Raw genomic sequence first — 16,946 nt, 5'->3', positions numbered from 1 at the left:
ATAGTTGAAAAAAATCTGTCCTTCTCAGGGAGTCCTTCCACTATTGTCTCTTGGTCTCCTCTGTGATTGGTTCTTCCTTATCTCCCTCATCTCTTAATGTTGGGTGTCCCGATTCTTAGTCATTTTCTCTTGTCTACATCTTTGCCCTTGGTGGTTCCAGTTTCTCAAAAATACTTTGCAAATGGATCTCTTCCTTACGCTCCTGGTGGATCATCATGGTAGTGGTAAACTTGGTGAGAAAGTAGACCTATTAGAGCATATTTTGAAAGCAGGGTTGGATACTGGTGTGAGGAAAAAAGAAGAACTAAAGAGGAACAAGCTCTACATTACTTCAGTTTCTATAATGGTTCTCCTTTCAAGGAGCCCTAGACTTCAAACACTTATTTTCAGAAATCTTCTTTAAAAAACATATTGGATTTACCTCCTCTAAGCACACAAAGATACTGGAAAAGTTCTTTCATATAGGAACCAAGAAAGCAGAGAACTTGTCTGTGTCGGTCAATGCTGTATTCTCAGTGCTAAGGGCTATCTCAGATACTGGCACATGGATAGTCCTTAATAAGGTTTGTTGAATTGACAGAATGATACCCTCCATATTGTCCCCGGGTATGCCGCCATATGTAATTCACTTTTTGTGTGAATTACAGAGAATGAATTACAGAGACTTGAGTCTCTTTATTTCACTTATTTTCTACAATTCAAAAATGCCCATGTTGGGCAAACTTCTAATGGTATTTGTACCCTTATATAATCCCTCTCCTTGAGTTTAGGCTGGACCTAGTGATTTGTTTCTAATGAACAGAACAGACAAAAATGATGGGATATCACTTTTGTGATTGAGTTACAAAAGACTCTGACTTTCATCTTGCTGGTTTTTTCTTTCCCTGGAGGTTCTTACATAGCTGTTCTGAAGGAAAGGACCAACTGGAAAGAGGCTGTGGTCTCTGGTCATCACCCAGCAAGGAACCAAGGATCTTAGTTCAAATGCCCACAAGGAACATAATCCTTCCAACAACCAGAATGAGCTTGGAAATAGACTGTCCCAACAGAACCTTGAGATGACTGACCCCATCAAAACCTTGATGACAGCTTTGTGAGAACCCTGGGATGGTACCCTGAATGCAGTGTCATGGCCAGTTTTGAGCAGAGCCTGAATCTAAAGTCTAACTAATCTGTGCCAAGATTCTGACTGTTTTATACCTTAAGTTTAGGAGTAATTTGTTGCACAGCAATAAGTAACTAGCACACTGCACTTCTACTTTAAGGAGAAACCAGACTTCAAATTCTGACTATAACTTCCCAGCTATGTGTCTTCAGGGGAAGTTTTTGTCTCCCCTCCCCCTAAGTCTTAGTTTCAGTATTTTCTAAGTGGGCATATTACCTACCAGATAAAGATGTATGAGGAATAAATGACATTTTGTAACTCATACAAAGAACTTAGCCAGAGCTTAGCACAACATAGGCAATAATTAAGTGGCAAGTTAACTGAGATCATCTATGTTTCCTATCCAATTATCACTAAACAGCAGGCCCTTTGACTCCTTTTTAAAAGCAGGTAGTTTTAAAATCTTTAATTTAAAATGAAAATAAATAGTATAATTATAACCCTGTCACAAGTGAGGAAATGAAATATTTGAAAAATAATTTTTCTATAAATTACTGTGTTTTCTTGATCATTGGGGAAAAAATGAAAAACTGTAGGATATATACTTTGTCAGCAGCTGTCTCAGGAAGAGACTCTTCAATGCCAAGTTCTCGTCGTCTTTCAGCACGAACTTCTGCATAACTATGATTGGAAAAAAACAGAATTTAGTGTTTGATTGTTCATTTAAAATACTGCATAAGTGCAACCACTAAGTTTCTGTTACGTGTTTTACTTGTTCATCACTAATACCAGACTATTTTCTATGTTCTCATCTTAACTATATAGTGTGTTCTGCCCTAACTAGGTTGCATTTTTCTATATCTGAAAGTTTTTTTTAAAGATTTATTTTTATTTATTTATGCAGACAAGAACTAGCATATAGGGCAGAGGTGCAGGGTGTGAGAGGATTTACCAGAAACAGAGTGGGGAGCAGAGCGGCGGAGCTACTGAATATCCTGCTGAAGGGAGCAGTGGGCGAGACAGGAGAGGTCTGCTGCGCCATGTGGGTTAGCTCTCACCTGGCTGGGGATCAAAATCATGCTGCAGTGGCTGGCGATCGCTTGATAGCACTGAGACTTTAACCCCTGTACCACCAGGGAGGCCCTATATCTAAAGTTTTAATGTAAGTTAAAAGGCAATTCAATTAAGGAAGAATATGCTTATCTATTCTGGTACATAAATGAGTTATTAAAATGAAATTTATGTCAAGAATTATGTTTACTTAGTACCTATATATTTCTATATGATGCCTGCAAATAAAATTTAATGTATTAAAATAGAGGAAAATCGGTTTGTAATTCATTAACAAGTCACACATAAAAATTACATTGGCAAATTATAGATGATTCTGTAATTCAGAACTTCTATAAAAGAATTATTACCTTACTACAGTGTGAGTACAAACAATAAACTCTGGTCTTGAATTCCACTGATGATAAGTAATATAATAATGAGTTTGAAGCCAAATCCACTGTTGTCCTTTGGTCAGGAACCTATAGTAACATGATTTGCCTTTCCCATATTGCATTACTAAGAAGAAAAGAGAAAAATATTCTTTGATTCATATTGTTAGTTATGAATCATATTTTAGCCGAAGCTACATTTATATTTAAATCCATATATACAATTCTCCTGGATTTTCAAGTAACATTAACAATTATATATCAATTATATATAATTGACATATACATATAATTATGCATAAAATTATATGTATATCAATTTTAAGAAAATGCTACTCTGTAGAGACTGCTTAAGATCCCAAGCAATTAACAGCTCTTCCACAGTACCTAACTTATAGTGCAACTTTGCATGCTTTTCATACATAATAAATTGGTAAATACTCACAAATAAATGACTCAAATTATTACCAAAATATACTGAGTGTAACAGCAATTAGTAATCACACCTGTGTTTTCCCCACAGGAATCCTGGGCAGGTGCAGCTTCTTTGGCGCTCTTAATTCTAAATCATAACTAACCAAAATCAGACTAACTTAATTGTTTGAGGTAACTGATATATGCAGTGTTTCCCAAAACATTCCCTGTTGATTTTAAGTTTTGAAGTCTTTTAATAGAAATGAAGCAAAAAGTGGGTTATGAGATTAAAGTTGGAAGACTTTGCTAAATAGGTTTTAAGCAGTCTTCCCAAAATCTTGAGTATTCCAATATATGTCAAGATTCTTGAGGGATTTGGGGTGTTTGACTATGGAGTATTTCCCAGTCTTCCTTGACCACAAAATCTTTTTTTAAATGGACTGCTATTCAGTGAAAACAAACCTTAGGAAATGCTGGTTAGGTCTCGGTCTTTCTGTCTCTCTCTCTCTCTCTCTCTCTCTCTCTCTCATGCTTTTAATGAGGAAGTCAAGATGTACAAACTTGAAATTGCTTGTCCAAAATTACCTAGCCAGTTAATAAAAGTATCAGATCTTTTCAATATATAATGGAGCTTAATGTCCATATCACTAATAATGTTTTCTTTTGTAATGAAATGACTTTACTCTGAAAAATTTCCTTATAGTTGATGCTATTACACAACACAATTGATTTTCATATAAAGAGAATGACAAGACCAGTCTAAGACATGAAAGTATCTTAAAGATCTAATTAAGCTTTAGAGAAAGCCCAAGAGGGTAGGATTTTGGGAGAAGGATCAGAGTAGTAAATAAAACGTATTATTAAAACAAATCCCTGCAACAAAGAATGAATAGTATGTCTATAAGGGTAAGCATAGACTAATCCTTTCTCTGCCACCAATAAATTATGGGATTAAAAGTATATTACTTAGCCTCACTGTGAAGATTAATAATATAGATACTATATGTAAATTGTTTAGAATAGTGCCTGGCACAATGATATGAGAAAGCTTCTGTCATGATACCAATAAAGGTAAGTAACATTATTAAGCACTCACTATGAGCTTTCTAAGAGAGTCTTTAAATATGTATCTAGGCGGATTTACATGCCTGGAAATCAAAAGTTATGAAGAAGTATTCTAATAGTTTGATATATTATAATTTTCAAAGGACTCTACCTTATTCCAGATGCAGAACTTACACAATTCAGAGCAAGATTTATTAGATGCCAGATTATAAAACTGTATTTACTACTAAAGACTAAAATTTGTAAAGTAGGGATAAGTATAATTTAAATTTATCTATGATTCCCACTGGATTGTTTTTATACATAAAGTAAAATCTTCCAGTATGTCTAAAAACATAAAAATGGTTATAAATCTGTATTTTACCACCTTCTACTAATACAATTGTGTTTATATGATTAAAAAACAGTTCCCACTGGAAATATTAAAATCTACTTACAGTGCTCATGACATTTTGCCAAATTTTCTAGGTCATCCACATGATAGTAATCATAGCCTGATGTTCCCAGAACTTCAAATGGCAAATATCCTATTATGGGAGGTGCCCTAAATTACATATAAGACAATCAATATTATAATGTTTTCCATAATAAGAAATACTGCAACTAGAAATCAATTTTGGGGGAACCTTCTTTTTTTTAATGACTATATAATGGACTTGAATATCCTGATTTTTAACATTTGCCCTTGAAATCCATCTAGTTTCAAGATTTGTATAATGTATAAAATTTACACAAATTTATAATTTATATAACATTAACTTTTACGAATTTAATAGTTGAGTTACCTGTGATCTAGAAATAAGAACTTCCATTCTAAACTATGTCTAGATGTAAACTCTTCATTAGGTTCTTCAACAGTGCACATTTCCTATAAATAAACAAGTTAGTAATAATTAAAATTTGGAAACACTCTTCTGTGTCCTTAGAGAATCCTAAATACTGTTAGCCACAATGTCATTGAACAATTTTCACATTTTAGTTTTCTAGTACTAGAGAATGTAAAAACAAATAACCTTTACATGCAAACTTTAGGGAGAATACTTCTTACTTGACACATTTCTCCATTCACTCACATATCTACAAACTCTGAGTTCAAATCACCCTCCTGAATTACAACTGTATTTCTAACTGGCTGTTTCCAAACTCAGTGTCATAAAAATGAACTAACTGCCTTATTTCCCATGCCCAGTTATAAAATTTTCTATCTCAGTAATGGAGGGATGCCTATGTTGTACCATTAGTCTAAAAATCTGATAGTCACAGCACATTCTTATATTTTCACCTTTCAGCTTACATGTAAAAGGTTACTACTGAATCCTTTCAATTCTACCTTCTGTTTTTTAAAAACTTATTTGATCCCCTTCATCTTCAGTGTTTTAGATTCCAGACCCATGCCAACAACATATCACATTATTAACAAAGTATCTCTCAAACAAATTTCCTTGTCTTTCAACTGATCATCTATTCTGGGGCCACAATTAATTTCTGATACTCAAGTATTATTACATAACTTTCCTATTTAAGAACTTTAACTAAATAGCTGTGGAAAAAGATGAAAATAGTGGCTTTGGGTCAAAATGAATGGACCTCAAGGTGAAATAAGTGAAAGAAGTCAGAATGTGACAGATTATCTGATGGCTTTACTCATTGCGGACTATAAATAACAACAAAAAAAAAATACAGATCAAAATACAGTAGTAATAAATCTTGAGTTCAGTGAAAGAATTTAATGATTACCAGAGGGACAGGAAGGACTCAGGAGGGATGAAAGAGGAATACGGAGCGGGTATTGGCACAGGTGGTTTGGTAGAGGGTAAGTGGAACATGTGTTCATATGGAAAAGGAAAAATCTAACTTAACCCTGAAATCAGAATAAATTTTTTTTAATTAAAAAAAACACCTTAATAGCTCCTCATTACTAGGATAAAGTTCAAACTCTTTAGCATGAAGAAAGAACAACAAAGAAAAACAATTTTCAGTTCTGTGTTCTGCTTACTTTTCTAATCTCATCTCATCTCATATCCCTATCCCCTCCCACTCACAGTGACCCTAGATGCTGGTCATATTCAGTTATGTATTCCAACCTGCCACTGTGTCCTTAAATGACCTTCTGTAGTACAATGTAGTGATTAAAAGCTTGGACTTTAAGAATATGTAGAATCAAATCCCAGTTCTATCACTTGATAGCTGAGACTTCGGGCAAGTAACTTTACCTTCTCAAAGCCTCAGTTTCCTTATATATAAAATGGGGATCATTCTAGCCTCTTATAGAGTTGCTATCAGAATTAAGTGAGATCATGCATGTGAAAGCATACAGCATGCAGTAAGTACTCAATAAATGTTAGGTATTATTTCCTAAGATCAAAAGAAGCAGAGCAAGACCTGTTTAATATCCTTGACTGCTAAATTTGAAACTGTGACCTGTACTATGGTGTCTCCATAAAATGAAAATCTTAGTCTAATTTATTTTCAGTTATGTTCTAGCAGTTGAATTATTTTACTTTCCACTTTCCTTCTAATCATTTGTTTGAGCTCAGAAAATAAAAATATTTATTTAAATTTGAAATTTGAAAAGGTAAATTATGTGCAGTAAAAAGCCACTTGCACACTTCAAAAACTGTCTTAATTACTTATTTTTTGCCCTTTCCCCTTTAATTCAGATTGTGAGCTATAGAAAACAACATCCTAAAATTATGCACAAAAATGGGAAAATGCTGATTTATAATCAGATTTTATATTTATTATATACAATTTATATACATAAATTGCTGATTTATAATGCAAAGGACATACATTAGAAAATCAGAAAAATAAAATCAGAAACATACCTTGATGAACTGAGGTGTAGCTAATCTAACAGTAGCTACAAAACAAACTCTGTCTTCATAAGAAGGTCTATGTGTGCGTTGTATAGTTCCTTCAAAACCATTGTGTGCTGAACTGGACACTAAAACAACAAGGAAATAAATAGTCATATCTGTTCCTCCTGTAAAACCTAGTTTTTATTCTGTTTAAACATCTGTGTCTTTCAGAGGTCAAAAAAAAATCACATTAAAATATACTGTAATAGAAGTATTTTAACTCACCACTGTTTAATGATTTGAAATTTCCTATAAATTTCACATATTCATAGGTCGATGGATCCTTTGGGTCTATTGTTCCTCGAAGCATATGACAACAGAATTCTAGCTGATTTTTTGCTGAAGGGAAAAAAAGTTTATGCTATATAACAATGAATGAAACATCTCATGAAATAAATTTGTAAAAGTTGAATAAGTTCATAATCATTACTTTCTCCAACAGAACTTCCTCAGAAACTTTTCTAAGTGCACGAAAATAGAGTACCTTTGGGAGATGATTTTACCTTGTGCTAAATAGAGAAAACAGATATGAGCAACTCCATGTTTCCCCGTTTCTACCTGCCCTTCCTTTTTTTTTTTAAAGATTTATTTATTTATAGGAGAACTGGGGTACAGGTCAGATGCGCAGGAGGGTGAGAGGATTTACCAGAGACAGAGCGGGGAACAGAGACTGACGAAATAAACTGTTGAGGGGAGCAGTGGGCGCGACAGGAGAGGTCTGCCGCGCCATGTGGGACCCTCGCCAGCCGGCTGGGGATCAAACCGGCGATGCAGAAGCTGCGCGACAGCTTCACAATGCAGCACTCAACCACCTGCGCCACCAGAGGAGGCCCTGCCCTTCCTTCTTATTTTCTATTCTCCTTTCAGAGAAAGGTTTGCTTCCCACTCTAAATCCAGTGTTTCTGTCTCTGCCTTGAACAGGCACTCCTATCTTCTCCGGGACCATGGCCAACCACGGCTACATTATCTGTTAGCATCCGCATACTCTTTGGGTCCTTACACTCTACCTTGAAATTTGTTTTTAAGTCTTTCAAATAAGATGGAACAAAGAGTTTTTCACGGAACTCTTCCTATTACCATAAATCACCCTACTTTTCATTACATGCTTTGATTTCAATATATTTATTTCCTCTAACTTCAAGCACTGTAATTTCCACCCTTAAATTTACTGAAATTGTTCCTCTAAAGATTACCAATATTAGTACAGCAGGTCCTTGAATAGGTCCTTTCCTTCAACATTAATTCACATAATACTGACATTAGTTAAAGAACTAGTATACCGCTCTTCACTCATAACAATCTCATGATTTTTTGTTATTATTTTTGAAGACAGGTTCAAAATTTAACTTCTTAAAACCTTAACCACTTGATCACATGTGCCTAACACCAAGTTCTACAAAGTTTATCTGCTCAACACTTACATATGTGCTTTCCTCTCAATCTCCAAAAAAAGTAAGGTATATAGTACGGTGCGGTTTTGATTTGGTTCAGCCTATCTAGTCTGTCACAAACTACAAAAGTTAAGGATGATGGTATCAAATACAACATTTAACTTTTTATTTTTAAAATGTACTACTTACATTTTAAATATTCAGGAGTTAATGAATCACTTTCCAGCAGATGAGTAGAGAGTATTTTATAAACTTCTGAATGTTCCCCCTCTGGGATAAAATTAAATATGCTTTGATCCACAAGATCAGACTGAAAAAGACATTAAAACAAACAAATTTTAATGACTTAAAGAGACATTTACTTTAAAAATATATAATGACTTAAACATTAGATGAGCATACCGTTACCAGCTTTTTATTATCTATAAAAACTGACAAATGCAAACTTAACAGAGCACAACTCAAAAAAATGAGAGTGAAAAAAAGATTCACATTATCTCCATGCCTCTGATAACTAGTATAATCAGACTCAAGATCTATATGACCTAGAAAATCTGATAAATTACTTGCCAAGCTTGGTGTCACCAAATTTGAACATTTAAAAATATAACAGGATGAAAAAAGTTGATTAAAAAAATCTTTGGCCTCCCTGGTGGCACAGAGGTTAAAGTCCCAGTGCTATCAAGCTATCACCAGTTACTGCGGCATGAATTCTATCCCCGGCCAGGGAGCTATCCCACATGGCAAGGTAGGGCTCTCCTATCTTGCCCACTGCTTCTCTCAGCAGTGTATCTCAGTAGATCCACCTGTTCTGCTCCCCTCTGTTTCTGGTGAATCCTCTCACCCCACCCCACACTTCTTACTTACACCCCAATTCTTGTATGCATAAATAAAGTAAAAATAAATAAATAAATGAATGAATGAATAAAAGACAATCAAAGTTAAAAAAAAATCTTGGGCTACAGATGTAGCCTTATCATATATTTAAACCTCTAGTAATCTATGGTGGTGCACAATGTAACAAAGGACCAGCCACGGGCTAAATGAAAAGATTGTCATGTCCACTGTCCTTGATGTCATGTCCTTTCTTTTATCTTTTCCAGGCATCTATCCTGTACCCCAATGTCAACAAGCCTGGCTTTTAGATAACAACAACAAAAAAAAAAGCGCGCCTCCCTGGTGGTGCAGAGGTTAAAGTCTCAGTGCTACCAAACATTTGCCAGCCACTGCAGCATGAGTTTGATTCCCGGCTAGGGGGCTGACCCACGGGGTGCAGCAGACCTCTCCTGCTCCCCTCAGCAGTATATTTCAGTCAGTCTGCCTGTTCTGCTCCTCACTCTGTCTCTAATGAGTCTTCTCATCCCCCGCACTTCTGGCCTATACCTCAGCTCTTGTATGCATAAATAAATGAAAATCAATCCTTAAAATAAAAAAGGGAAAGAAAAGAAAGGTGAGGAATGTATTAAGCATTGAGCATTATTTAATTATTGCTAAAATGTGACTTTAATTATGATTCATTAATCAACAATTACTTGACCAATATTAGGCTACTGGCCTACAATGTGCCATGACTATGGAATCAAAGATGAGTAAGACAGTTCCTAGCCTTAAGAACCACTGACAATTAACTCAATGACTTTAGAGACTTTAGATTTCCTGAATTCAGTCCATTTTACATGTATTTGGCTTCTCTACATTTTCAAGCTGCTCTGAGGAACCCTGAGGTGTGGGGAACTGAGGTGGTATCATGAAGTCTGTGCAAGTTGGGTGGAAGACAAGGGAAGTAAAAAAGGAGCTGTGAAGACATAGTGAAGAGTCCTTCTCTTTCCAGTTCCACTGTCATTGTGGTTACATTTTAAACACTGTTAAGACTTTGTTTGAAGAGGCTCCACTACTTAAAAACAAAGCAAAACAAAACACCTCAACAACAGTCATTGGGATGATAGGAGATAGTAAAGAGGTAAACTCAAGCCATAAATTCACATTCTTTTTTCAGTTTCTTCTGCAGCTTGAGGGAATACCCATCCTTCCCTCTCTCACTACCTTTCAAAGACCAGTTCAAATTACTTCCTCCAAAATCACTCTCTTAACACCATAATCCATAGGAAAATAATAATATTCCTTTAGAAAGTATTACATATTCATTTCCCATTAAAAAAATTCCTATTATTATGTGAAGTAAAGCAAGTCAGAATGACAAGGCCAAATACTGGATATTTATCGAGTAGATGATTTGATAAGGTAAAATAAAAATTAGCAGCTGTTAATAAACAAAGTCAGTTTTCTGAGTTTAAGAGGGAAGGGTGAGGGAGAAGGAGTCAAAGGGAATATTAGGAACGGTGGTGGAGAAAATAAATTACTTGAGTGTTTATCCTATAAAGAAGGTTTTTTAAAAAAAGAAAAGAGGAGTGAAATTGCTGGGTCATGTGGTAGCTCCATTTTCAGTAGTTTGAGGAACCTCCACACAGCTTTCTTTTCATAGTGTCCAACGTTGGGCCAGCAGTGTAGAAGAGTTCCTTTTTCTCCACATCCTTGTCAACATTTGTTGTTTCCTGCTTTTTATTTTTTTTTAAAGATTTATTTATTCATACAAGAATTGGGGTACAGGCCAGAGGTGTGGTGGGGTGAAAGAATTCACCAGAGACAAGAGTGGGAAGCAGAACAGGCAGACTAAGTGAAATACACTGAGGGGAGCAGTGGGAGAGACAGGAGAGGTCTGCTGCGCCATGTGGGTTGCTCCCTGGCTGGCGGGGGAATCGAACTTGTGCTGCAGTGGCTGCATATTGCTTCATAGGTTGTGTTTTAACCCCTTGCGCCACCAGGGAGGCCCCAGTTTCCTGCTTTTTTTAATATGAGCTATTCTCACAGGTATAAGGTGGCATTTCATTATGGTTTTGATTTACATTTCCCTGATTACAAGTGACGTTGAACATTTTTTCATATACCTGTTGGTCATATGCATTTTCTCTTTAAAGAAGTGTCCTTTAAGCTCTTCTTTCCATTTTTTGACTGAATTGTTTACTTTGTTTTTGATTTACAATAGGTTAAGATATGGAAACAACCCAAATGCCCAAAAACAGATGACTGGACCAATTAAGACATGGTAGATATACACAATGGAACACTATTCAGCAATCAAAAAAAGATAAACTCATGCCATTTGCAGCATCATGGATGGAACCGGAAGGGATTATGCTCAGTGATATAAGCCAAAAAGAAAAAGAAAAATATCAAATGATTTCACTTACAGGAGGAATACAGGGGAATGAAATAAGGGATCAGGAAAAAATAATAATAGAAAAACAAAATTAGCATGCAACTACAAATCAGATACATTCTGCAGGGCAGGGGTAAGGAAAAGGATCAAAACAAGGCAGGCAAGAGCACAAGGGACTATGGTGATGGTGCATTGGTGAATTGGTAGTGAGAATTTTATAGGGACTGCACCTGAGAGGAGAAAGCATACATTGCACAAAAGCGAACAATGATATAAAAAAAAAATTATACATACACACACACACACACACACTCTTACATGATTTGGAGGAAGGATGATAAAGGTGTTAGAGATATGACCTTTTTGTTCATTTATGTAGCAGAAAGGAAAAGGCTAGATTTCTGGTGTAGGGCCATAAATGAACAAAAGATCATATCTCTAACACCTTTATCATCCTTCTTCCAAATCATGTAAGTTATTAGCACAGTAAATAATTTTAAATTAAGGAGTTATCTGATTAAAGTTTAAGGGATAACCACACCAGAAAATTTATCTGCATTTAACTATTCAAGAATTTCTAAATTATATTTTTTTATACCAGAAAAGACAGTACTGACTTTGTTAAGACATACTTGTTTTTCTATTTTCCAATTTACTCAATTAAGGAGAGTAGGAAAGGAAAAGTTTCATTCAGTATCTTAGTAAGGAAACTTTAGTCCTTGCCTTTGTTAGGCTGTAGAATGTGGTTAACAATCTTCCCTATATTACATAGTTACAAATTTAATAAACTCGGGCCTCTGTGGTGGCTCAGGCAGTTGAGCTCCATACTGTGAAGCTGTGAAGCTGTTCGCAGCCTCTACAGCACAGGTTCAATCGCAGCCAGCCCGCAAGAACCCCACATGGAGCGGCAGATCTCTCCTGTCTCACCCACTGCTCCCCTCAGCAGTGTATTTCGTTAGTCTGCCTGTTCTGTTCCCTGCTCTGTCTCTGGTGAATCCTCTCACCCTCCTGCGCATCTGGCCTGTACCCCAGCACTTGTATAAATAAAATAAAAATCTTAAAAAAAAAAAAAGTTAAAAAAGAGTTCTTAAAAAAAATTTAATAAACTCTCTGCAGCACATTTAAGCAAGCATAAACAAATCAATCTTAAGTTGTAAAATTTGGCAAATTTTAAATTTAAAATGGAGAATGAGACCCTTTCATGTCTTGGCACTTCCACTAAACTGTCGAATAATTGTGTCCAATTTCTCTGGGTTTCATATTTCTTGCTGGTCTAAGGATGTCTAAATTCCCTTTCGGCACTGAAGCAGTATGACCCTACAATTATGTCACAGAAAACCTGATTAGGAGGGAAAAAAAAATCCATAAATTTCCTTTTTAATCTCAAAATGGATAAAGCTGTGTACCTGATTATTAGCCACAAATAGGCACAACTGTGCCTAAATTAATTTCATAAGTATGAATGACGTTAAGAAAACAATTTTTTGTAGGACCAATAAAATCAGTCTTGTAATTTAGATTATAGATTTAAAATTTAAATAAAAACTTTAAGGTATATTGACTACTGATAAAGTAAATGGAAACAAATTACAAACTCTAATGCCTAACTTAGGGATTTGCTAATATTTTTTCCATCTGGGAAATAGCTAAAATTATTTTAGAAAAAATAATTCTGTATATTAAAACACAAAGAATGGGACACACTATTTTTTATCTTTTGTTTAGCATCTGTTACAGTTTGTTAATGACAATTCAAACCAGAAAAATTCCATTTTTTCCCTTATTGTGTTGTATCCTAACCAAGTATTATTTCATTTTCTCAAAACTAGCTTGTGTTTGTTTTCAAACCATCAAATAACACACAATTCAGCGATGTCAGTGACATAAAGAAAAGTATCCATGGCAACAGAACAGTAAAATGCCTTTAAATAAAGAATATTATTAACTCAGTATGGAATGAAATGGGTTTACTGGATCAGAGCAATCTCCTTGTCCAAAAATTTACATGCCAGTCTACTTGCTTTGACTGACACAAACAAAAAGATTCAGAAGATGTTATTAACAGAGGAAACTAGGCCTGAGGCAGATGGGCAGTCTTTGTATTATTCTTCTTGAATTTTCTGCAATTTTTTTTTATGTCTAAAAAAAGTTTCAAAAACAAATCCAAAAGGAAATGGGAAGATAAAGAAGGCTTTCATTGAAGGGGAATGTTAATGATCAAACACTTGGACCCCCACTAGATGTCTCTACATGTAGCTATTTCAAATGCAATTAGACTTCACAAGAAAGAATTTTTAAACCAAAAACATCAAATAGAAGACTCATTTTCACACATTCAATAAGTGATTAGTGTTTCTCTGAGAAACTAACTACACTAGTTCTTGACCTTAAGAAGCTGACCCTAATTATCCAGTAATTATCCAAATAAACACTGTAAGTGTCCTGATGGCAATATATAAGGTAACAGAACAGAGAGGAGGGACATTTTACTCTGAATGGAGTTTCAGGAAAGTGCCCAAGAAGCAGGCTTGTAAGTGTGACCACATTGCAAATGATGTTCTGATTATCACTAAATTAAAAATTACATTGTTTCTTTAATAACTGAAAATCAATACAATCGTATATATGGTTTAAAGGCATAAGTATATCTTTATTTATTTAATCTTATCTTTATCCTATAAAAGGTTTCTTTCCCCACCTTTTTTTCCACACTGTATACATACATTTTAAAAAGAGTTGGCCAGGAAATTCAGTTAATCAGTATGTCCTTGTCTCTGTCTAAAGGAGTTTACTTACATGTTGCCATAATCTCACTGTTAACTTTCAGAAAGATTTTTAAAAATTGGGCTAATAACTTATTATTTTACCGTCCCTAGAAAAAGCAGTAAAGTCAAGTAATTTTCTGTTACCCAAAGAAATTAGCAAATTACTTTATGTTAATTAGAAAACTACTACAATTTCAATTTTAGTAGGAAATTACTCTTTGAGAATCTTGACTTTTTTTTTTTTTTTTTTTTTTTTTGTGGCCCTTCAATGATTCTTGGAAGCAGAAAATATTTTGCTTTGGCTTATAGCAGCTCCAGGGACAATGGAGAATCTTGACTTTTAATGGCAGTAAGTCCATTCTCTTTATAAAGATTGAAGAAGCAGAGTAATCAGAAGGCAGGAGATAGTGCTTTTCAATATCTCTTAAAAGACCTTTACAAAACCATTTGCTTTGTACTGTTATAAATTTTCAAAAGATAAGGCATTTTAGGAGTAATTTATAAATAACTTTAGAATATACATATCACAAGTTCCATCTCAGATAAGACCATTACATATTACGTAAAAACTTAAAATTCATAAAAATCATCAACTGCAGTAGAGCAGTTAGCAGTGTCTGGTACAGAATTCAATAAATATATGGTAAATAAAACAGCAAACACATAATTCAGGTATTCACCATCCTAGTCAAAATTATGCAATATAATTTTTTTGTAAGTCTCTACCTTTTCAATTATCTTGGTAATAAATTAAATATGGCCATTATAACATTATCAATTCAAGTCACATAGCATAAAAGTTCTGTATCCATTATTTTTACTGAGTTCTTAAGTCATCCTTTAGAAAAAATTTGAGTTTCTCTAGCTACAACAGATATGGCAGTAGAAATCTAGTCATTCTCAAAATAGTCTCAGTGATTTAGCAACATCTTAATCAGGCTGATTAAAAAAAGGAAACACGGAAAACTTGGTATTAGAATCAAGAGGAAGAGTGGCTAAATATTTACCTACTATAAAGTCAAGACTGACCAGAAAACATGTCCAGCCTAAACCAAAGACATACGTAGTGTATTCATCCCTACTCTAACCGCTGCTGAAGAGGTCTACTTCCTAGTACCTTGGAACCTTTAAAGTAGGCATTAAATAAAAGAAATCATAAGATTTGTATACTTACTGGTAAATGTTCAAGTAATGAAGTTACACTCTCAGACACATATATTATGCTTCCATCTGTCATGATTGCTAAAAAAAAACCATCAAGAGCCTGAAATTAAACATAATGGTCAGTTAAATGAAAAGAAAAAAGTATTTCACGGGACAGAAATAAAAATCTAAGATAAACAACAAAGGACTTAATATGGAAATGTCCAGAGCATTGTCAAAACACTACTTTCCCCTTTACAATACTTTAGTTTACATCTTTGTGCATTTTTAAATGCTTTGGGGAACTCTACTCTATGGCTATCTATTTGACAATAGGTTTTTAAGACACTGTTCTACCTTTATCATATATATATATATATAAAAATATATTTTTTTTCCTGAAAATGGCATTATTTGAATGTGTTTATATCTTCAAAGCGTACACACCATCAATAGTATGTCTTTAGCACACAAAAGAACATGTTATCACCTTTTGGATATGTTAACAGAGAGGCGTATGATGTAAGTATATGGGGGAATAAAGTGAGAGTGAAAGGGAAATTAATCTAAAATGGTAGATAGAGGTGAGATCAAGAAAGACATTAAAAATGAGATTAAGACATAAGGAGTACTCAAGAATAATTTGGAAGCACTCTATTGATTAAGAAGGAAAAAAGAACTAAATTAGCAAAATCTCAGTGACTTTTGGAATACTTAGGGAAATTAATGAGACTGAATGAAATATGTAGTAACAAACACAGAGAAGAAAAGACTTAGGCAAATACTGAGAAATGTGAAGTCAGAGTTTAATACAATATTTAATAATAAAGCAAACTTTATATATTACAAAGTATCTTCAATTAAGAATCTGATGACAACTGAAGAAATGAGCTCCGCAAAAAAGAGAAGCACATGAGGATGAAGAGCAGAAAAAAAAAATGTCAGGGATAACGATGAGAAGACAGAATATAATGTCATCAGGGAAGTCAATGGAAAAGAGAATGACAAGGTGAATCAGGAAGAAAAGAGATGGTTCATTGTAAAATAAGATCAGAGGATAGGAACAAGAGAATGAGAAATGAATTTTGGTGATTTTGAAAAGAGTGTGTTGTTAAGAAGGTGAGTTGGACTACAATAAGTTTAGAGATAAGTGATTAACTGGAAAGCTATGATAAACAGTGTTGTGTAAACTTTAGAAGACGGACAAGTTTAAGGAGCAATCAAAGAAAGGCAAGTAAATAACAAGGGTCAAGGAAAGGCATTTTTAAAAAAAGTAACTGAAGTATATTTGTAGGCTGAGGGAAAGGAAGACCCAGTGAACAAGATGTTGAAGATGTATAGCAGAAAAGATATACTATAAGAGGTGTTCCTGTTCTCCTACCAAGACAGTTATCACACTAAATTTGAATGCCTGTTGAATTTCAGGGCTCACTCAAAGGATAACAATCTCTGATAAGAACCATATATATCTTCTTCACACTGTATCTGCAATACTTAGCATACGTAGATTAAAAAATATCCATAGTACATCATTTATGAATCT

At 34.5% G+C, this 16,946-nt stretch overlaps 1 protein-coding gene across 1 annotated transcript in view; it reads right to left on the bottom strand.

Moving 5' to 3' along the window:
* Positions 1–16,946, bottom strand: part of CLOCK (clock circadian regulator) — a gene marked incomplete at its 3' end in the record, with an annotated part of 60,873 nt that overhangs the window by 20,518 nt on the left and 23,409 nt on the right. Inside the window, exons 6-13 of the mRNA XM_084233590.1 lie at positions 15,435–15,524; positions 8,468–8,588; positions 7,113–7,226; positions 6,855–6,973; positions 4,812–4,894; positions 4,464–4,570; positions 2,527–2,674; positions 1,711–1,786 (exon numbers count right to left, since the gene is read on the bottom strand). Of these exons, the coding sequence (XP_084089716.1) occupies positions 1,711–1,786; positions 2,527–2,674; positions 4,464–4,570; positions 4,812–4,894; positions 6,855–6,973; positions 7,113–7,226; positions 8,468–8,588; positions 15,435–15,524 (858 nt within the window). The remainder of the gene's footprint in view (positions 1–1,710; positions 1,787–2,526; positions 2,675–4,463; positions 4,571–4,811; positions 4,895–6,854; positions 6,974–7,112; positions 7,227–8,467; positions 8,589–15,434; positions 15,525–16,946) is intronic.

This window comes from Talpa europaea (genome assembly GCF_964194135.1).
Source record: "Talpa europaea genome assembly, chromosome: 5".
Lineage (NCBI taxonomy): Eukaryota > Metazoa > Chordata > Mammalia > Eulipotyphla > Talpidae > Talpa > Talpa europaea.
This window is presented reverse-complemented; position numbering and strand designations above follow the sequence as displayed.